The sequence below is a fragment of the Vidua macroura genome, chromosome 32, assembly GCF_024509145.1.
Source record: "Vidua macroura isolate BioBank_ID:100142 chromosome 32, ASM2450914v1, whole genome shotgun sequence".
Taxonomy (NCBI): Eukaryota; Metazoa; Chordata; class Aves; order Passeriformes; family Viduidae; genus Vidua; species Vidua macroura.
In genome coordinates, this window is record NC_071602.1 from 67,210 (window position 1) to 87,732 (window position 20,523).

The 20,523-nt window shown below is 62.5% G+C and overlaps 4 protein-coding genes across 4 annotated transcripts; 3 read left to right on the forward strand and 1 right to left on the reverse strand.

Moving 5' to 3' along the window:
• The first annotated feature begins 88 nt into the window (after nucleotides 1-88).
• SPAG7 (sperm associated antigen 7) lies at nucleotides 89-2,116 on the forward strand. The gene is made up of 7 exons (XM_054001781.1): nucleotides 89-246; nucleotides 624-691; nucleotides 789-877; nucleotides 1,212-1,296; nucleotides 1,372-1,461; nucleotides 1,618-1,774; nucleotides 1,961-2,116. The coding sequence occupies exons 1-7, from the start codon at nucleotides 156-158 to the stop codon at nucleotides 2,089-2,091; spliced, it is 711 nt and encodes a 236-aa protein (XP_053857756.1). The 5' UTR covers nucleotides 89-155; the 3' UTR covers nucleotides 2,092-2,116.
• A 2,817-nt stretch (nucleotides 2,117-4,933) lies between these two features.
• On the forward strand, nucleotides 4,934-7,508 carry PFN1 (profilin 1). Its single transcript, XM_054001718.1, has 3 exons — nucleotides 4,934-5,160; nucleotides 6,473-6,665; nucleotides 7,277-7,508. The coding sequence occupies exons 1-3, from the start codon at nucleotides 5,029-5,031 to the stop codon at nucleotides 7,372-7,374; spliced, it is 423 nt and encodes a 140-aa protein (XP_053857693.1). The 5' UTR covers nucleotides 4,934-5,028; the 3' UTR covers nucleotides 7,375-7,508.
• Nucleotides 7,509-9,400: 1,892 nt separating this feature from the next.
• SLC25A11 (solute carrier family 25 member 11) lies at nucleotides 9,401-12,715 on the forward strand. Its single transcript, XM_054001715.1, has 8 exons — nucleotides 9,401-9,592; nucleotides 10,104-10,256; nucleotides 10,489-10,695; nucleotides 10,796-10,886; nucleotides 11,131-11,221; nucleotides 11,319-11,418; nucleotides 11,530-11,581; nucleotides 11,979-12,715. The coding sequence occupies exons 1-8, from the start codon at nucleotides 9,516-9,518 to the stop codon at nucleotides 12,132-12,134; spliced, it is 927 nt and encodes a 308-aa protein (XP_053857690.1). The 5' UTR covers nucleotides 9,401-9,515; the 3' UTR covers nucleotides 12,135-12,715.
• A 127-nt stretch (nucleotides 12,716-12,842) lies between these two features.
• PSMB6 (proteasome 20S subunit beta 6) lies at nucleotides 12,843-15,763 on the reverse strand. The gene is made up of 6 exons (XM_054001716.1): nucleotides 15,633-15,763; nucleotides 15,097-15,164; nucleotides 14,066-14,197; nucleotides 13,839-13,968; nucleotides 13,320-13,464; nucleotides 12,843-13,058 (listed from the first exon to the last, which is right to left on the reverse strand). Exons 1-6 carry the CDS (start codon nucleotides 15,720-15,722, stop codon nucleotides 12,922-12,924), a joined length of 702 nt encoding a protein of 233 aa, XP_053857691.1. The 5' UTR covers nucleotides 15,723-15,763; the 3' UTR covers nucleotides 12,843-12,921.
• Nucleotides 15,764-20,523: the final 4,760 nt, after the last annotated feature.

A 20,523-nucleotide genomic window follows, 5' to 3' on the forward strand; every position in this document is an offset into this window, starting at 1 on the left:
CTTTAAACGGGAGGCCACGCCCCCTGGCGCCGGGCCACGCCCCCTGGCGCCGGGCCACGCCCGCTCCTCCCCGGGGGCCGGGCCCTCCTACGTCCTCGACGCGATGACGCACGACGACGCCGGGGACGCGGCGTCACGCATCGCCCCGTCGCAAGATGGCGGAGCTGGACTTGCTGGGCTCCATCCTGAACTCCATGGAGCGGCCGCCCGCCGCAGCCGACGGCGAGACGCGGCGCCGGGCGCGGGGTCAGCAGGGCCGGGGAGGGCGCGGAGGCACCGGGGCACGGGCACCGACCGGGCGCGGCGGGGAGCGGCGCGTCCCGGCCTTTCGCCCTCAGAACCACCCCCCCACCCCCGGCGCCCGCCCTCACGCGAGGCCGCGCCCTCCGCGGGCTGCCGGCTCCGCCCCCGGCGCCCTGGGCACGCCCTCGCCGCCCTGATTGACAGTGGGGGGCTGTCTGGCCACGCCCCCGCCCTTTGCCCTGTTGGTCACACGCCACGCCCATCCCAGGCCACGCCCCTGCCCCTTTCAGAGGCGCCCCCGGGATGGGGCAGGCCCCGCCCCCTCCGCCGCCCCGACTTTTGGGGGGTCACCCCGGCCTGACCCTCCCTGTCCACCCCAGAACAAGCGGCTCGCATGAAGAAGCTGCAGGAGCAAGAGAAGCGCCAGAAGGTGGAGTTCAGAAAGAGGGTGAGTGCAGGGCCGTGCATCACTGGGTATTTTGGGCCACTCCCCGCGGGCCCCCCACAAATTCCTGGGCTCCCCTGGACTGCCCGTGTGTCCCCAGATGGAGCAAGAGGTGTCCCAGTTCATCCAGGCCACCGGGGAGCCCCGGCGCCGGTTCCAGCCCATGAACAAGATTGAGAGGAGCATCCTGTGAGTGAGGCCCTGGGGGGGCACTGAGGGAGTACTGGGGGGCACTGGGGGGCGCTGGGGGGCGCTGGGAGGGCAGTGGTGGAGCAGTGGGGACGCTGAGAGCGCTTGGGAGAGCACTGGGGATGCTGAGGGCCGTGGGGATGGGAGGATCCCGGGGGTACGATGGTGGCACTGTGGGGCAGTACTGCACGTGCTGGGGTTGGACACTGGAGACACGGGGGTGGCCCCAGGATGGCAGCACCCCTGGGGCAGCTGGGGGCCCTCACGGGGAGGGGAGGGACCCCACTGGGGAGCACTGGGGAGCCCCGGTGCCAGCGGTTCCGTGTTCCCCCAGGCACGACGTGGCGGAGGTGGCCGGCCTGACGTCTTTCTCCTTTGGAGATGACGAGGAGAGTCGCTACGTAATGGTGTTCAAAAAGGTGGGCGATGGCGGGAGGCGCCGTGGGGGGGACGGGGGGAGGTGGGGGAACACCGGGTGACGCCGCTGTCCCCAGGAGTTTGCGCCGTCGGACGAGGAGCTGGAGGCGTATCGGCGCGGGGAGGAGTGGGACCCGGCCCGAGCTGAAGAGCGCCGTCGCCTCCGGGTAGGCAGGGCTTGGCGGGATTTAATTGAGATATGGGTGGGGCACGCGTGCATGGCGGAGGGAGGGACTTACATGGGTGTGGCATTGGCTGGGTGGGTGTGGCCTGAGTGGGTGGGGTGGTGTGGGCGGGGCTTGTTGCTGACTCCTCACCTGCAGGAGCTGGCAGCACAGCAGGAGGAGGCGGAGCTTGAGCGCGGCCCCGCCCCCCCGGGCCCCCCCAACGACTACAAGGACAAATACCGGCACCTGATCGGCTCGGACGCTGCCAAAGCCGCTGCCCGCACCATGGAGGCCAACAAGGCGTACGGCTGCGGTGAGCAGAGGGTCCCGCCGAGGTCCTTAGGCCCTTCAGGCTCCGGGAGCCTTGGGGGTGTCCTGCATATCTGGGTCCCTTCCCAGGGAGGTTTTGGGCAGCCCAATACCTGGGCTGTCCGTGGGGCACCGGGGGGTGTCCCTGAGGGCGGTCACGACCACCTGGATCTCTCCTGTGCCCCCCCAGTGCCGGTGGCCAACAAGCGGGACACGCGCTCCATCGAAGAGGCCATGAACGAGATCCGGGCCAAGAAGCGGCTGCGGCAGGCGGAGGACGACGGCGGGGCCGGGGGGGGCCCCGGGGGGCCCGGTGTGTGATGGGGGGTGGTGGTGGGGGTGTACCCCCAGGGGTATTTAACAGCGGGGGGAGGGTGGCGGGGACACACAGAGGGGGTGATAAAGCGCCTCATCTCCTCTCCCGGTCCCCATGTCTCTTTTTGGGGGGGCGGTTGGGGTGAGGGGGGCGCCCCCACGTCCCAGATTGCGTGTGTGCGTGCGTCCCGCTCCCCAGACAAAGCGTGAGTGAGGAGCTCCTGGTACTTTACAAAGTTTATTGGGGGCGGGGGGAGCCCTCTGGTGGGGGGGCCAGCGTGGGCCCCCGCTGCTCTTCCCCCTCCTTCTTGGCCTTGGGGTTTCGGAATTTGCCCCCTCCCAACTTGGCCTTGTCCCCCAGCACCTCCTCAGCCCTGGGAGGGACGAGAGCTCAGTGGGGTGATGTGGGGGCGATCCAGGGGTCAGCAGACGTGGGGGGTTTGGGGAAGAGGGGGAGCACATGTGGGATTTGCCCTCGTGACAGACCCCAGAGGCTGCCACGTCCGTCCCGATGCCCGCCTTGTCCAGGTGCCCAGCCTTCCCAGTGGCTGCTTTCAGGAGCTCCAGCACTGGAAGCGCACGCAGGGAGTTGGGCCTGAATCCCCCCAGAATCCCCAAATCTCCCTGAACCCCCACCCCAACTGAGACAGACCTGGGGCGTCCAGGCCCCAAATCCCTCCTGATCCCCCAAATCCCTCCAGAGACCGCAGGGCCCCCACACATGAACACACCCAGCACTGACCCTTAGCCAAGGGGACCTGGGCATCCAGGCCCCAAGGCCACCCCCTCCAGATTGCTCTCCCACCGCGGGCAGATGGACCCTGATGTTCGGGTGCCCCCCTGCACCTTCTGCCCTTTCCTACCCTTTCCCCACTGCCCCATGACTTTTCTCCAATTACCAGAAATTTATGATGTGAGCCCAGAACCCAACCCCATCCTGGGGACCGTCACCGCCACCCTCCATGTCCCCAGCACTCCTGATATGTTTCACCACAACCCTGAGCCTCCTCCAAGTCCCCACACACCCCCATGACACCCCCCCTTACCCCAGCATCCCCTCCTGCCCCTCCGTACCCTTGGCTGTAAACAAATCCACCTCCAGCGTGAGATTCCCATGGGAATCTGGGATCTTCTGGATGGACACGGCTGTGGGGTAGGGGACCTAGGGGTCAAGGCCAAGATCCTGGGGGTCCCAGCCGGACCCCAGACTCCAGAGACAGCCCCCAGCTCCCGTGGGGAGAACCCCCGAGTCCAAGTGCCCTGAGCTGGCCGCGTGTCCCCCCCATCCCATGGGGGACCCTGAGTGAGCCCAGACCACCCTCCCCAAAACGCAGGACACCCAGAGGGGCCCAGGGTGGGTTCGGGCCCTTCTCACCCAGCGCTGCCTCTGCCCGGGACCCTGCCCCGCTCCCTCCCCCCTGGATTATTTATCCCTTTCCCTTCGCCCCTCCCCCCTGGAGGGACCGTGCTCAAATTCAGTCCCCGCAGGGGGAAACGGGGTGGGGCCACGAGTGCCCGGGGCTGGTGGCACTTGACGATGGTCCCTAAGTGTCCCCCCCACCCCCGGATTTGGGATTATTTTTAGCCCCTCCTCAAAGGTCACTAGAACACGACCCCCAACCGGGGGGGCTGCAGCGCCGCCTGAAGGCCCTGGGGGGAACAGCAGCAGCCAGAAGGGGAGGGGGCGAATGGGGGGGGTGACACGATTTTGGGGATGCAGAGGGTCCTTTGGGGGGGGGGAGTTCGGCCCCTAAGGAGTACCAGGGGTGGGGGAGGGGGGAACTCAGCCCCACGGGCCCCACAGCGTGGGGGGAGGGGCGGTGGCTTTGACCACTTCCCGGGGAAGTTCTCGCCGGGGGGGGGGGGGGGGCGGGGCCGGTCCTTTTATGGGGGGGAGGTGGGGGGGGGGGGGAAACGGGCACCCTCACGAGGCCTCGACCCCCCCCAGCCCAGTTCTGGGGGTCCTGACACCCTCGGCCCCCCGAGGGGGGGGGATGATCCCGAACGCCTCGGTCCCCCCCGTTCCCCGCGCTCAACCGCCGAGCCCCTCCCCCACTCCGGGGCAGGAAGTGAAACCGCTGCCCCTCCCCCCTCCCCCCGGAAAGTCCCGCCTGAGTCAAACCGCGACCCACGGGGGGAAGGGCGAGGGTCCTGCACCCCTAGACCCGCACTGAGCTGTCAGCCCCCGCCAGCGACCCCCGCTCGGGGCCGCACCTGGGGCCCAGCGCGGGGCGGGGTGTCGCGATAACGGCGTGGGTGTATCAGAATAACCGGGAATCACCGTATAGAGGGAGGAGGAGCGATAACGAGGGATTCGTTATCAGTCTGGGGCGGGGGGGGGGTCACGATATCCGTGAGGGTGTCGCGATAGCGGGGGGAAGTCGGAATAACGGGGAAGAGGGGGCACAATAAAGAGTGGGGGTTGAAGTAACGGGGAGGGTCCGAATAATGGAAGCGAGCGTCGCTGTACTGAGGGAGTGTTTGAGTTTTGATGCGTCGTGATAATCGCGGGACGCAGAGTACGAAGGGCTTGGGTTAAGGGGCGCGGCAAGGGAAGGGCTCACGGTAAACGGGAGTGCAGCGATCGCAGTAACGGTGGGGGCTGCAACAACGCGGGGGACCGCAATGGGCGGAGGATGTCGCGATAAGGAGGGAAGGGTCGCAATAATAAACCCCCCCCTCCCCCCCAAAATCGCCGCGCGCCCTCCGCGGGGCCGGGGCCGCTCGTGCCCCAAGCCCCGCCCCTCGGCCCCGCCCCCGGCCCCGCCCCCTTGCCGTCCCCTATGAAAACCGCCGCGCGGCGCCGCCGCCGCTCCTCCGCCGCCGCCGCGCCTCGGTCGCACTGCGCAGGCGCCGAACGAAAAGCCCACCCCTTCCCCGGCGAAGCCCCGCCCCCCGCGGAAGGCCGCGCCCCCGCGCCCCGCCCGCCCGCCCGCCGCCGCCATGAGCGGGTGGGCGCCCTACGTGGAGACGCTGCTGGCGGACGGCACCTGCCAGGATGCCGCCATCGTCGGCTATCGCGACACCCCCGCCGTCTGGGCCGCCGCCCCCGGCAAGACCTTCGCCAATATCACGGTGAGAGGCCGGGACCGGCAGGGCTGGGGGGGGGCAGCGCGCCGAGGCGTTTCCCGCCCAAGCGCGCGGAGGGCGGGGGGACCCAGTGGCCTCTGAGGGGCGGGGCTGACCCCCCCCCCACCCTCCCGCGACGGGCTCCGGGAAGGACAAAAAAGGGAGAAAAACGCAAAAGCGCCAGCGTGGAGCGCGGCGGGGCGGGGGGGGCTCGGGCGCTGCCCGTGCCCGCGGACCCAGCGCCGGGGGAGGGCCGGTGCTGGGGGGGCCCTGGAGGCGGGGGGGGCCCGGCGGCGAGGCAGTCCCCTCCTCAACCCCGCTTCGAGCGTTTTGGGGGGTCGCAGGCGGGCGGGGAAGGGGGGGGATGGGCGAACACCACGTGGTTCGACGACCTCCCTCCCGGCTCCCCGTCTCTTTTATTGCACTCCCGTCAGTGGGTGGCGGGGGGTCTCGGGGGGGGGGGGTTTGTGTGGAGGAACCCCTCCCCACTTAAAAACCCTCTAAAAATGCGCGGAATGCGGCCACTTCCCGGTGGAGGAGGGGCGGCCGGGGCTTCCTGTGGGGGAGGGGCGGCGCGCGCGCACCCCCTCCCCCCTCCCCACTTCCCCCCACGGAAATGGAGGGGAGGGGAGAAGTTTGGGGAAGCCCTTGGTGGGAAAAGGGGGCCTACCGGACCCCTGGTCCCTGTCTGGGGTCACGGAGGAGTTTTGGGGGTCCCCCGAGGGGCTCTGACGGGGTTCACAGGGGTCCCCGGACTTGAGGTCCCCATGGGGTTGTCTGGGTTAAATGTGGGGTCCCGGAGCGGTTTGCTCGAGGGGTCCTTTCTGGGGTTCCTGGCGGGCTGGTCTGGGGGTTCCTGACCTGTTCTCGCCCGTGGCAGGTGGTGGGAAGTGTTGGCCCTGGAGGGTGCCGAGTTTGGGGGCTCATGGGGATCCCTGGATTCTCGGGTGCTCTTGTGGGGACCCCTCGGGGCTCAGGGTTCTCACGTGGGGAACCTGGCGGGAGTTATGGGGGTCCCGGGACACCTAGGTCCCTTTTATGGTCATGGAGTGGGAGTTTTGGGAGTCCCTGTTTGCCGAGTGCCCTACAGGGGCCCTGCCTGGGGGTTTGGCGCCTGCGTTGGGTTTTGGTGGTCCCTGGGTGCGAGCCTTTGGGGTCCCCTTGACCTGTCCCCACCCCTGTCCAGCCTGCAAAAGCGATATGCCTTGAGCGGGGGGGGGGGGGGTTATGGCAGTCCCCAGACAGCCGCGTTCCTCACGGGTGGGCTTTGGGGGTCTGGGCTCTGTTTATGGGCTGCCCCTGACCCTTGTACCGACAGCCAGCGGAGGTGGCGGCACTGGTGGGCCCCGAGCGGGGGCCGCTGCTGGTGCAGGGGCTGACGCTGGGGGGGCTGCGCTGCTCCGTCATCCGGGACTCGCTGCTGGTGGAGGGCGAGCACAGCATGGACCTGCGCACCAAGGGGGCTGCCGGAGCGCCCACCTTCAACATCACGGCTGCCATCACCAACAAGAGTGAGGGACCCCCTGGAACTACCCCCCCTGCCACCCCTACCCCACAGCCTGTGTCGTCCCTGTCGCCCTCCCAGCACACCCCCTGCCATCCTGTCCCCTGGGACCCCCCACCTTCAAAATCACCAACAAGAGGATTCTTCCCCCGTGGAAGCGCCGTCACCCTGTGTCACTGCCCCCCCACCTCCCTGTCACCCTGTGTCACCCCCTGCCCACCTCCCTGTCACCCCGTGTCACCTCCTGACCAGTTCCTGTCACCACCCATGACCCCAAGCCTCCAGAGGTGCCTCCCATGTACCTTATGGCATCACAGTGTGTCACCCAGTGTCACTCCCCAGGTGCCCCCCACCTTCCCCAGTGTCACCCTGTGTCCTCTCCCCTACACAGCTCCACTTGGCCATGTCACCTGCCCTGTCACCTGTGTCACCCCTGGCCTGCTTCCCGTTAGTGTCCCCCCTCCCCCTTGACCCGGGTCCCCACAAATTACCCCTTGCCAACTCCTGGCGTTCCTTCATCCCAACTCCTGCCCCCCTGCCCCCCGTCTGTCTGGGGCTTGGTGGGGGCTTTGGGAGGCTTGGAGATGACCCTCCCACCTTGTTCCCCTACCCCTGCAGCCATCGTGCTGGCCATGGGCAAGGAGGGCGTCCACGGCGGCTGCGTCAACAAGAAATGTTACGAGATGGCCAATCACCTGCGGCGCAGCCAGTACTGAGGGGGCTGGGGGCGACCCCCGGACCCCCAGGGACCAGCAGGAGCCGCCAGGGACCAGCAGGACCCCATCCCCCACCCCCCTGTCCACCCCTAATCCCCGCTGCCGGCAGCAATAAAGTGCCCTTGTGGGGAGTCGCTGTGGGTCAGGCATATTCGGGGATCTGGGTGCTGTGGGGGGAACCTCGACGTGCGGCCGGGGCCGTGGGGTGCGGCTCCGTCCTCCACCCAGGGTGGAGGAGGCTGCCCCGGATACCCGGGTCCAAGGGTGCTGCCGTGCCCCAGGGGGACAAAGTCCGCGGTGGGGCGGGGGTGACGCCTCAGCACCCGCCCCACGGCGCCCCCCTCCCAACCCCCCGACTCTCAGGAGGCAAAGTTGGGGGGCAGAGGCTTTATTGGAGGGCTGCACTCATGGTGGAGGCTGCCCTTGCAGCGAGGGGGGGCAGTCAGCTGGGAGTCCGGGGGGGCGGTAGGATGGAACAAGCGGGCTGGGGGGACATCTGGGGGGGGGACAGAAGGGGAAGTGGGGGGCAGGAACTCTAGGTACTCTGGCAAGCTGTGAGGCAGGGCCCCAGGTGTTCGGGGGGTGGTGTGGGGCAGAGGTGGGGAGGTGGTGGGATGGGTTGATGTGGGGCAGCGGTGCAGATGTGGAGGATGGGGTGGGGCACAGGGAGATGGGGGGGGGGGGCTGATGTGGGGTGAAGAAGGTGGTGTAGGGCAGAGATGGGGATGTGGGAAGGTGATGTGGGGTAGAGGGGGAGATGTGCGCCAGGACGGGCAGGCGGAAGCAGCTCTGGTGCCGTCGAGTCCTTATAAGGGCAATGTGGTGGCTCTGGCGCTTCCTGTTCCCCCCCCTTCACAAGCCCCGGCTGACTCACGGAAGGGGGGAAGGGCCCGCAGTTGCCCCACGGCGGGAATTGGGGTATCAGGGGCTGGGCCGTGGGGGAGATGGGAGTGTCGTTCCCCCGGTCCCCCTCACCCAGCATGGATGGACTCGGGTGCTGGGGCCCCCTGCGTGCCTTTGCCCCTGCCATGAGGTGACCCCCCCATGGCTGTGAGGCTGGGGCTCACCATCACCCCATCACTGTCACCTGTGGAGCCACGGCACCCCTACATCCTGTAGGACGGTGTCGCTGCCCCCCTCCCACCCCACGTCCAGGTGATCCTGTCACCTGTGACACCTGTAGGATGCTGTCACCCGTGTCATCCCTGACACCGTGTGCCCTCTGGTGTCCCCAACACCTCAGGGGTACCCCAAAACTGAGGGGAGGGGGATGGAAGTGCTCGGGAGGGGGTGGGGTGCAGTACCTCACCGGTGACTCCCAGTTAGAATCAGCAGTAGGGGTCAGTGGGATGTGCCAGTACGAACAGGGGGACTCCGAGTGCCCCCGGTGCTGACTGATTGCCCCCGGTAGACCCAGACATCCTTCACTGCCCCCCCAGTGCACCCAAAGTGCCTCCCAATGACCCCAAAGTGCCTCCCAGTGACCCCCAGTGCGCTCAAAGTGCCTCCCAGTGCCCCTCAAATGCACCCAAGGCGCCTCCCAGTGACCCCAAAGCGCCTCCCAGTGATCCCAAGTGTACCAAGTGCTTCCCCGCATAGCCTCAGAGCCTTGCAGCACCTGACAGCGCCCTCCAGTGTCCCAAATGCCTCCCAGTATCGCCCGGTGCGTCCCAGTACCCCGCAGCACTCACCGCCTGGAACAGGACGGGACAGGCATCCCCCCGGGGCGCTGAGCAGCGGCGGGACCCACTCCGTGAGGCGCCGGCCGCCGACCCCTCCCGCCGCCGCCGGCTCCCCTCTGGCCCCCTCAGGATGGCGAAGTATCGCGAGAGAGGGGCGGGGCTACCTGGCACCAGCCTCCGCCCCGACCAATCCCCGTGGCTACCGAAGGATTTCCCTTCCCGCCTAAACGTGCTCCACCAATGAGAGGCGTGAGGGCGGGGCGGGGCGCACGGCCACGCCCCCATAGAGGCGGTGCTTCCCGCCAAGCCGCGCTCCCTGCGCGGGGCCCCCGCCCCGGCGCCGCGCAGGCGCCCCGCGCAGGCGCACTGGCGCCGCGCCCCCCCCGAGTCACCTTGGGGCGCCGCCGGTGCCGGACCCCGCGCCCCCCCCCGCGCCCCCGGCACCAGGGCCCGGCCGTGATGGCGGCGGTACCGGCGGCCGAGAGGCCCAAGACCTCTCCGAAATCCGTGAAGTTTCTCTTCGGCGGCCTGGCCGGGTGAGAGCCCCCCCCCCCCCCCCCCCCCCATCTTCCCCTCGTCCGCCAAAATCGGGATACCGCACTCCCAAACCGAGAATCCCCCTCCCAGACCCTTCAGGTCGCCCCTAAACCACCCCCGGTTCCCCTCCTAACTCCTCAGCCCCCCCCCCCCCAACCCTTTAATTTCCTCGGTTCCCATCCCTACCCCCCACAGCCTCCCCCAAATCCCTTCTGTGTCCCTCAAATGCTCCCCAAACCCCCTTCAGACCCCCCAACCCTCCCATCAAAATCAACCCTCCTCCAAAATCAGTTCAAATCCACTGAACCTTTTCAAAGCTCTCAGAATCCCATCCAGCTCCCCTCCAACCGTTCCTGTGCCCCCCCCCCAAATAGATCCCCAAAGCTCTTTCTGACTTCCTCGTCACCCCCAGGTTTCCCCCGAGAGGGCTGTGGGTGGATTTGGGGGGCTGTGGAGAGGGGTGTGAGTATTTTTGGGGCCCCCTGACCCTACCTGACCTCCTTCCTTCAGGATGGGGGCTACAGTCTTTGTGCAGCCCCTGGACCTGGTGAAGAACCGGATGCAGCTGAGCGGGGCCGGGGCCAAAGGCCGCGAGTACCGGACGTCCCTGCACGCCCTGGGGTCCATCCTGCGCCACGAGGGACTGAGGGGCATCTACACGGGGTACGGGCACCCCCCTGAACCTCCAAATCCCTGGGGCATCTCTCGAGCCCCCAGACCCCCCTGGGACCCCACTCAAACCTGCACGCCCTGGGGTCAGTCCCGTCCTGCAGCTTGCTGGCCATCTACATGGGATGTAGAAGCTCAAAACCCCAAGCACCTGCCAGGCTAAAGCTCTTTCCTGTCTCCCCCCACCCCGTTTTTGGGACTCCTCCCATTCTCTGTGTCCCTCCAGGCTATCAGCGGGGCTTCTGCGCCAGGCCACCTACACCACCACCCGCCTGGGCATCTACAGCGTCCTCCTGGAGCGTTTTGGGGGGGCTGATGGGACCCCCCCTCCGTTCCTGGCCAAGGCAGCCATGGGCATGACAGCAGGGGCTGCCGGGGCCTTTGTGGGGACCCCGGCTGAGGTGGCCCTCATCCGCATGACAGCTGATGGCAGGTAATCCCCCCAACCCTCCAAAACGTATCTGCGCCCCCGTCCCCCTCCCCAAGTCAGCTTTTTTTAACCAAAATCCCCTTTTTTTTGCCCTGAATCCCAGGCTACCCCCCGGCGAGCGCCGTGGGTATCACAATGTGTTCGACGCCCTCGTGAGGATGGCGAGGGAGGAGGGGGTGCTCACACTGTGGAGGGTAGGTGGGGGCTGCGGGACCCCAGGATCCTCCCATGACTCCCCTGCTGCCTCCGCAGGGATGCAGGGGTGTCCTCATGCTCTGGGGGGGGGGGAGCTGGGTCCCCCAAACTGCCATCTCCCCCCCCCCAGTGCTGTGTCCCCACCGTGGTGAGGGGGGAGAGCATGGTCTGTGGGGGAAGTGGGAATGCAGGGGGGGGTCTGGGGGTGCACAGCACTTACCCAGACATGCCTTTTTCCCCTAGGGCTGTATCCCCACCATGGCCCGTGCCGTGGTGGTCAACGCTGCCCAGCTGGCCTCCTACTCCCAATCCAAACAATTCTTGCTTGACTCCGGTGAGTTCAGGGGGTGGGTCTGCCATGGGGAAGCCCTAAATCCTAGTGCACTCTTCCCCCCCCTCCGTTCCCCTTTGATGTTTTGGGGTGCCCCCAGGGCATTTCCGTGACGACATCCTGTGCCACTTCTGCGCCAGCATGATCAGCGGGCTGGTGACCACGGCCGCCTCCATGCCCGTCGACATCGTCAAGACCCGGTGGGTTCATTTGTTGGGGGGGGGGGTCCCTGCTCCCCTTTAGATAACCACAGATATGACACGTGGTCACCCCAAAACCTCCTGTTTAACCCCTGAATTCTCCCCCAACAGGATCCAGAACATGAGGACAATAGATGGGAAACCCGAGTACCGCAATGGGCTGGTCAGTGAGCGGGCTTTGGGAGGGCGACACCATTTGGGACTCCCCATTTAGGAGGGGCTCCTGTCATTTTGGGAGTTCATTTTCAACTAGGGGGGGGGTTCATGCCATTTTGGGGGTGTTCCCTGACACTGGAGGTGGGGGGAGAAATTCAGGTCATTTTGAGGAGATGCCCATAATTTTGTGGAGCTCCCCAGGCATTTTGGGAAGCTTCCCCATTATTTTGGTGGGGGGGGAGGGTAACCCCTGTCATTTTTGCAAGGTTTCTCATAATTTTTGGGAGGATTCCCGATCATTTTGACAGTGTCCATGTTACTTCAAGAAAATTTCCCATCCTTCCCATGGAAGGGCATCCATGTCATTTTGTAGAAGGTTTCTCGTTATTCTGCTCCTCCTGCAGGACGTGCTGCTGAAGGTGGTGCGGTATGAGGGCTTCTTCAGCCTCTGGAAGGGCTTCACCCCCTACTATGCCCGCCTGGGCCCCCACACCGTGCTCACCTTCATCTTTCTCGAGCAGATGAACAAGTGGTACCAGCGGCTCTTCCTCAGTGCCTGACACCCCCAGGGGGGGTCGGGGGGATCTGACCCCATCCCGTGGGCTCTGTAGGGGCACTTGACGCCCCCCCCCCCCCATTGAAGGGGCTCTGGGGGCATCTGACCTCTCCCTCAGGTGCTGTGGGGGTGCCTGACCCCCCCCACATCACCAGGGGCTGGGGGGGGAGGTGGTTCTAGAGGAGTGCCTGACCACCCCCATCAAGGCTTTGAAGTAGCCCTGGGGCCCTACAGAGGGGTCTTGGGCCCTATAGGGGTGCATGACCCACTCCTTGGGGCTATAGGGATCCCTGGGGCCCTGTGAAGGGGCCCTGGACCTGATACAGGGGTGCTGGATCCCTCCCTTGGGGACAACAGGGGATGCCTTGTCCCTGCGGGGCAGCCCTCTAGAGACTGTAGGGTGCCCTCCCCCTGTGCTCCCTTCCCACCCCTCTGGGGGTTTTGTTACCAGCCAATATCAAGGTCACAGCGTGGGGCAGGAGCCCCCCTAAATTCCCCCCCCCTCCCTTCCCCCCAGCACCTTCCACCTTGCGCTTTGTTAATGAATCATGGATCGTGATAATGTAATTAAAGCAGACCCACAGACGTTGGGGGGTGCTTCATCTCTGTCACACCAGGGGCAGCGTCTGTGTCTGTCACACTGTGGGTGTGGCCTTGCCCCCAGCAGGGACAGGGTGATAGGAGGGGACTCCAAAGGCAGACCCCAAGAACATCCAGCAGAGGCAGCCGAGCTGTTTATTGTCTCCCCCGCCAAATTCGGGAGTCCTGGGAGTGGGGGGGGGGGCTCTCCCTCAGACAGGGGGGCCACCATCACCCCAGGGCAGGTCAGAGCCAGCCAGGACTGTCCGTTCCACCCCCTCCTCCGTGATGGCCGCCAGCCTGATGACTCCCCCGCTGGAGCCGTCCCGCACCATCGCCAGGGCCAGCGCTGGGGGAACACAGGTCAGGAACCCCCCAAACCGCTCATGTTCCCAAATCCCCAAGGCACTCCAAAACCCCGCAGCACTGCCCAAACTCCTCTGTGCCCCAAAATCCTCTCCCAGGGTCCCCCACACCCCTCCACGTTCCCAAAATCCCCTCCCAGCACACGCCCAAACCCTTCAATGCCAGCCAGACTCCTCTGTGCCCCCGAATTCTCTCCCAAGACCCCTCCCCCCCATCCGAATTCTCCAGTATGCCCCAAACTCACCACGGGCAACGAATTCCTGGCACTGGGAGCGGCTCATCCCAGGCTGGAATGTGGCGTCCAGGAATCCATAGATGTAGGAGCTGCCTGAGCCCCCCACAGCGAAGGGCTGGCGCAGGAGGAGCCCTCCCATCGGCACCACGTACACCTGGGGGGCAGAGGGGGGGCTCTAGGGCGCTGTGGGGCAAAGGAAGGGGCTGTGGCGCAGAAAGAGGGGACTGTAGGGAAAAGACGGGGTTATGGGGCAGAAAGCGGGGGGCTGTAGGGCAGAGGTGAGTGCTGCAGGGTAGAGAAGGGGACACCGGGAGGCAGAAGGAGACGTGGGGCAGGGTGAGACGCTCCCGGGGGCACTCGGGCAAAAGAAGGGACATTCTGGGACAGAAGAAGTGACGCTCCAGGGCAGAGAGGGGAACGCTCCGGGGTGGAAAAAAGGACGTGCCGGGGCAGAAGGAGGAATGCTGTAGGGCAGAAAAAGGAGACACGCTGGGGCAGAAAAGGGGACACGAACTGAAGGGAGCCCACCTGTCCCCCCCGCCGCGGGTCCCAGCCGGCGACGATGATGCCGGCGCTGAGCTCCTCACGGTAGCGGTAGCAGCTCTGCTGGAAGAGGCGGGCGGCCGTGCGCACCCGCGGCGGCTCCTCCAGCTCCACGCTGTGGGGCAGGGCCAGGCGTGGGGCTGGGGGTCGCTCTGCCAGCCCCCCACCCCCACCCCGGCCCTGCCCCACGCCCACGGCGGGGGGGGGGGTACCTGTGGAAGGCCAGCTGATAGGCCACGGCGTCGGCCACTGCCTGCGTGTCGGCGGCTGAGCCCGAGCGGCAGCAGAAGATGCGGTCGTGGACGGGGGTCAGTTTGTCTGTCACCCTGTTGGCTATGTAGGCCCTGCGGGACACCGCGGTGATGTCACCGTGCCGGCCGCCGGGTGACAGCAGCGTGACGTTACCGTCACAAACCAACGAACTGGAGGTGCTGAGAAACCCCTGGAAAGCAGCTGCCGGTCCCAAAGAGATGCTGGAATTTCTTTGGGCAGAAAGTGACGGGTTCTGCAAGGGCATGGGACTTAGAAACGTGGGGTTTTCTGTGGTAATGACAAAAAAGAAATAGGAGCGGAAATCCCGGAAAGCCAGGGATAACCCCTAGGGAATGCTGGGAAATGGATTTTACAGGATTACCAGGATGGAATCAATAAAAGTTATTTGTGTTTTGTTCTAAGATCTGAGGCACTGGGAAGAATTTTTACACATAATGGACCCAAGATTATAATAAAAATAGTGTGTGTGTCCCATATTTTACATATTAATCAAGAATTATATGACTTAGAAGGATGCAGGCAGCCCTTTGGACTGGGTGATTTCAATACGGGATTTAAATCCGATTTTTATCAACACGCTGGGTTCTGTGGGACTGAAAACTCTCCCTAAAAGAGGAAAACCGATTTGGCCAACAAAAACGTGATCTGTGGAGCGAAATCCAAAGACTGGGACCAAGAGGACAACCCTTAGCCTGAGAATGTTTTTTGTGGAAATTATTCCACATAAACAAAGGATCCTTGGGCGACTTTTGGTGACGGAAAATGCCTGTGACAAGGCAAGGTGCGGACACTGACACCCGGGGACCCTGCCCACAGCTTTGGGGGCGGCTTCCCAGCGGCATCGTCGTGACGCCCTGACACAGAGTGACAGCCCTACGGCGCGGCCCCGGGCCCCCGTGAGGTCACCGATGACGTCGCGGCCCCGGGCCCCCGTGAGGTCACCGATGACGTCGCGGCCCGTGGCGCTCACCCGGTGGTGGTTCGGGAGTCGGCCCCTATGACGACGCCTCCATCGAACTCCACGGCCATGATGGTGGTCTGGGGGAGGGGAGGGCTGCGCTGGGACTCCCCGCCCCACAGAAACCCCCTTCCCACAGAAACCCCCTTCCCACAGAAAGCCCCTTCCCACAGTAGGGAAAGAAAGCCCCTTCTCCCACAGAGAAATCAATCCGTGCCCCACAGAAAGCGTCTTTCCAAAGAACTCCCGGTCCCACAGCAACTCTCCCCCTCAGCAGAGGAACCGCCCCGTAGCCCACAGCACCCCTCTCCAGCGGGGTCCCGCTGACCCATACTCCCCGCACTCTTCAGGGAACTCTGCTGCCCCAGCCCCTTCCACCCCACACTCATCCCCACCCTCAGCCGCACATCGCAGACCCGCTGCCCCACAGCCCGCTCCCTCCACCCCATGGCGGGTTCTCCTGCTCCACAACACCCCCACCCCCCCCCCCCCGTAAGCCCATCGCGAGTCCACAGCCCTCCGAGAGGGTCCCCCCCCGCGCCACTCACGCCGGTGCTGACGGGCTCCGTCGTCCATTCCCGGTGCGGCCCGGCGGGGCCTGACCCGGCCCGCGGCTCCCACACCGTCACCGCCGCCATCTTCCGCTGCGCTTTACGGCAGCGTGATCGGCACGGCAGGGTTGGGCCGATGCTTTACGGCAGCGTGGCGGGAGGGGACAGGGCGGGAGCGGGATCGTGCTTTTCCTCGGAATTAAAACTCTTCCCTTTCCCTCCGCGCCCCAGCCCGTGCACTGACCCCCGGCCTGACCAGTGCGGACGAGGAGGGGGCGGGTGCTGCTGGGGCCTGTTAGTGGGGGTTACCTGGGCACACCTGAGCAGGGTGGGCAGGGGCCGAGGGAGCATCCGGGGGCTCTCTCAAGGAAGGATGGTTGGAACATCTCAGAGGCTGGGGCAGCCCACGCCACCCCCAGTCTCTCTCCACCCTCCGCCCCTGCCCCATCCCTCACTCCTCCCACCGCCCAGGTGTTGCTCCCTGCAGCAGGACATGGGAGCCCGGACTCGTGGGGATAGTGCGGCCCTCGCAGCAGGACAGCGCCCAAATAAAACAGGCAGGGACGGCGTCTGTGGGCCGCGCGGTGTCACAAAGGCAGCTGGGGCTGAGGGGAGGGGGCTGGAGGGTGACACAGAGCATGGGGGCAGCTGAGAGGCTTAAGGGGTCTTTAGGAATAAAAAGAGGGGCTCCAGGGTGGTGCTGAGAGGCTGCGGTGGGAGCCTGGGGGTGACACAAGGAGGCTGAGAGGCAGGGGCTGTCCTGAGGGACAAAGTGGGGGGTGCCTGAGGGTGACAGGTCACAGGGTCACAGCACCCTTAACCCCACCCTTAAAACCACCCCTGCCCGGGTGGAGAGTGCACGGTGGAGGTCAGGGGTCCACGGGACAGTGTCGGGGGGCTTGGGGTGACACACAGACATTGCGGGCTGAGGGGCAAAAATGGGGGGACTTGACAGGTGGAGAGCTGACCCTGAGGGTTAGGGGTACAAAGGGCAGGGCACGGGGTACCAGGAAGGGTTAGGGTACAGCAGCAGCCCTCACCTCACCCTAAAAGCACCCCTAGAACACCAATGTTCCTCAACAGCAGCTGCAGGCTGTGACCCTAATGAAAAGGTAGGGATGATATTTGCTGGCTAGAGAGTGACTGGTAAAGGTTGCTTTGAAGGAATTTTCTGGGAATATTTAGGATACTTTTAGGGCTTTTTCAGGGCTTTTAAAAGATTTTTTTTTTTAGGGTATTTTAAGGGCGTTCTTACTACTAATTAGAATTTTTAGGGTTTTTTTTGGGTGTTCTTGGGGCTTTTTTAGTACTATTTAAAAATGTTTAGGGCTTTTTTAGGACTATTGAAGGTATGTGGAGGACTCTTAGGACTAGGGTATTTTTAGGTCTTTTGAGGGAACTTTTAGGGTTTTTTAGGGTCTTATCAGGGCATTTTAAAGATTTTTGGGGTATTTTTCGAGCTCTTTTAGGGATTTGTTTAAAGGTTCTTTAGGGATATTTAGGTGTGTTTTAGGGGTATTTTAAAAGTAGGGTATTTTAAATTGTATTTTAAGGGTATTCTGAGGCTGTTTTTATGGTTTTGTGGGGCTTTTAGGACATTTTGAAGATGAGGGTTTTTTAGGGAATTTTTATGGTTTTTTTGGGTCTTTTCATGGCACGGCACATAGAGGCTGAGGGGCACTGTGGGGGCTTGAGGGTGACAGAGGCTGGGAGCTGAGGGAGGCACGGGGAAAGGGGACAGTGGGTGACAGAGAGATGCTGAGGGGGGCAGGGGCAGCTGGAGGGTGGCACGGAGAAGCTGGGGGCTGAGGGGCAAAGGAGAGGGATTAAGGGTGGCACACAGGAGCTGAGAGGGGGCTTGAGGGGAAAAGGGGGGGCTCGAGGGTGACACACAGAGCCTGAGGGCTGGGGGGCAGAGGGGAGGGCTTGAGGGCTGGACAGTGCAGTGGAGATCAGGGCTACAGGGTACAGCTTAGGAGGCAAGTTAGGGTACAGGTGCACAGCCCTAACCTCAGCCTAAGCAGCCCCCCTAACAAGAGCCTTTTCCCTTTTCAGCCCTGCCAGCAGCAGCACCACACAGCAACCCTAACAGCGAGAGCACGCTGGGACAAGGCAGTGACCCTCACACCAGGACAACAGCAGAACCCTCAGAGGACAACAGGACCCCCTGCAAAAAGGTAGGGATGACATCTGTGGGTTAGAGAGCAACAGGAAGGGTTTGGAGGCTGAGCAGGTTTCCTGGAGTGTTTTTGCAGGACTATTAGGAATATTTAGGGGGATTTTGGAAGGTTTTTTAGGACTTTTCTGGTGTCTTTTAGGGCATTGTTACACCTTCCTAAGGGCTGTTTTAGAATTCCTTAGTGCATTTTAAGGGTCAGGATGAGGGTCAGGCAGGCTGCCCGCTGGAAATGCAGAGTATTACTGGAATGTAGTGCAATGCTTTGGAAAGGTGCCAGTGGAGGGGCAGTGGGCAGGGTCCCATGCTGATGGTCTGAAGGTTGTGATTTCTGGGCCCAGCGAAGTGGTTGGTGTAAGGGTTACGTGCTGGCAGCTTTCTCGAGGAGAAATCCAGCACAGAAAAAATCAAGCACCAAGTTTTGTACAGTCAGTTTCCAAGAGGCATTCAGCACCAAAAAAATCCCCTGAGTATTTGGGGGTGGCAGATGGGGTCTCGGAGAAATCCTGCGCCGTTTGGAAATGGAGGAGGCAAAAGGACACTCGGGGCCTGACGGCCCAGGGGGAGTGCTGGGCCCTGGTCACAAACGAGAGATATCAACCCTGTGAAAGCAAATTCAGCAGCCCAGGCTCCTGATGTCAGTTTGTAGGGTGCCCTTGGGACTGTCAGGGCAGCACAGGTTTGAGGTGGGGGCAGCTTGGGTCTGGGACAAATCATTGTTTATTTGGATTTTTTGGAGGTGTCCGGCCACTCAGGGCCACAGGCCCCTGGAGACAAAGACTGGCCCTTTTCCCTGGGAAAGAAAAGTGGCCAGCCCAGGTTCCTGATGTCAGTTTGTAGGGTGCCCTTGGGACTGTCAGAGCAGCACAGGTTTGAGGTGGGGGCAGCTTGGATCTGCGACACATCCTCGATAGTTTGGATTTTTTGGAGGCAGCTCGGTCACGGGAGGCTGAGGCTACCTTCACCTTAGTGGAATTATCTTGATTAGTGTTTCCCTCCTTGAGTTGACACAGTCATGCTGCCAGGACAGAAGTGAGTTGATGAACTTTGGACCTGATTAGCATAAAAGATTTGATAGTCAGAATGCCTTGGCAAGAACAAACACAGCGTTGAAGACTGCAAGAAGACTGAATCAAGAAAGATTGAATCAACTTCTATTAGCAAGACATGTTGCAAAATGGATAAGTTTGTTTGTGATGATTAACCCAATCATTGTAGTAAAAAAATAATAGTCTTCCTAGAATTGTGTATAAGCATGTGTAGCCCATGTGAAAAACACGTTCACTCTCCTGTGAAAATGTAAAAAGTTTAATAAAGGACAATAGGAGACAAGGACCATGGAGCAAAGGTTATTTATGGCCAGGTGCATCTTGACACTCAGCCAAGAGCACCCTGTTACCTTCGGGGATACCCCTTAAATACCTTTTTCCTTACATCAGCCTGTTGCATATTCATAGACTCTTATGCATACCCATTAACTAATTTACATTTTCCAGGAACTATTTGACATGGCCCCTCCTCGGGTCTGCCTTTTTAGAGCATGCCTGTTTCTTGGCTGTGGTTTTGGCTCCTTCTCTTTACCACTTCCAGTCCGGGTCCCAGCCCACGCTGCCTTCAGATGGTGAATGCTGATCATTGGCAGATCTGTACAGGTGTCCTCATCCTGTGTTCACTGGATGTTATCCCATCCAAGCAGGCATTTTAACACAAGCAGACTTCTGTCAGCTATTGCACTACTATGTCTAAGCTTAATTAACAACAAAATTAGAAACTATATCTTTGGTACAAAGTTATTTAACATCACACATATAAAATCCATTTTAATATTTGTGAAAAGCCAGTATTATAATATGTATCTATAACACTCCTCTCCTGCAAGGAAAGGCTGAGACAGCTCGGCTTCTTCAGCCTGGGCAAGAGACTGAGACTTGATCCAACTGTGGCCTTCCAGGACCTGAGGGCAGCCTACAAGAAAGCTGGACAGGGGCTTTGTAGGAGGGCAGGCAAGGACAGGACAAGGGAGAATGGATCCAAATGGAAAGAGAGTCGGTTTAGGTGAGGGATTCAGAAAAAAGACTCTCCTGGAACAGGCTGCCCAGAGAAGGTGTGGCTGTCCCGTCCCTGACAGTGCTCAAGGCCAGGCTCCATGGAGCTCTAGTGCAAGGGGTGCCCAGCCACAGCAGGGGGGTTGCAGCCGTGTGATTTTTCAGATCCCTTCCAAGCCAAACCACACCACACCTCCATAATTCTGGGATACTTCCCCTCCTCATCCTCTGGCAGAAAAAGTAACTGGACCCCAAGTTCCACATTGCAGACCATGTCTTTTAGCAGCCTGCAACTGTCTCAACAGAGGATGAAAAGAGATGAATTTACTGACACGATTTCCCTTTTCTACTTGAAAATTAAATGCTCCACTCCTATCCACTCACGCCAAACTCTCAGAAGAGGCAATTCTTCCCCATGAAATGCTTCACCTCAGCCAAAGAAGAAAGAAGCCACAAGCCAACACTCTTCTTTATTGCTACATTGTTTGATTTGGTTACTTCTCTAATAGGAATTCCTCTGGGGTTTTGTTTGTTTGTTTCTCTCTTTCGTTCCGCGGGGCGCGCGGCGGCTCCTCCGCTGGGTTCGCGGAGGCAACGGAGGAACGTTCGCGAGCTGCGGCGGTTCCGCAGCAGCAGCAGCAGCAGCAACAGCAGCAGCAGCAGCAGC

Bases quoted from the DNA above. Each gene is read 5' to 3' on its own strand.
- PFN1 (XM_054001718.1), top strand. From the start codon at position 5,029: ATGAGCGGGTGGGCGCCCTACGTGGAGACGCTGCTGGCGGACGGCACC. The intron at 5,161-6,472 runs GTGAGAGGCCGG...TTGTACCGACAG, and splicing joins AGACCTTCGCCAATATCACG to CCAGCGGAGGTGGCGGCACT. The intron at 6,666-7,276 runs GTGAGGGACCCC...CTACCCCTGCAG, and splicing joins GGCTGCCATCACCAACAAGA to CCATCGTGCTGGCCATGGGC.
- SLC25A11 (XM_054001715.1), top strand. From the start codon at position 9,516: ATGGCGGCGGTACCGGCGGCCGAGAGGCCCAAGACCTCTCCGAAATCC. The intron at 9,593-10,103 runs GTGAGAGCCCCC...TCCTTCCTTCAG, and splicing joins CTCTTCGGCGGCCTGGCCGG to GATGGGGGCTACAGTCTTTG. The intron at 10,887-11,130 runs GTAGGTGGGGGC...TTTTTCCCCTAG, and splicing joins GGGTGCTCACACTGTGGAGG to GGCTGTATCCCCACCATGGC.
- PSMB6 (XM_054001716.1), bottom strand. From the start codon at position 15,722: ATGGCGGCGGTGACGGTGTGGGAGCCGCGGGCCGGGTCAGGCCCCGCC. The intron at 13,465-13,838 runs GTGGGCTCCCTT...TCTGCCCCCCAG, and splicing joins ACCCGCGGCGGGGGGGACAG to GTGTACGTGGTGCCGATGGG. The intron at 13,059-13,319 runs GTGAGTTTGGGG...GTGTTCCCCCAG, and splicing joins CCAGGAATTCGTTGCCCGTG to CGCTGGCCCTGGCGATGGTG.
- SPAG7 (XM_054001781.1), top strand. From the start codon at position 156: ATGGCGGAGCTGGACTTGCTGGGCTCCATCCTGAACTCCATGGAGCGG. The intron at 878-1,211 runs GTGAGTGAGGCC...GTGTTCCCCCAG, and splicing joins AAGATTGAGAGGAGCATCCT to GCACGACGTGGCGGAGGTGG. The intron at 1,775-1,960 runs GTGAGCAGAGGG...GTGCCCCCCCAG, and splicing joins CAACAAGGCGTACGGCTGCG to TGCCGGTGGCCAACAAGCGG.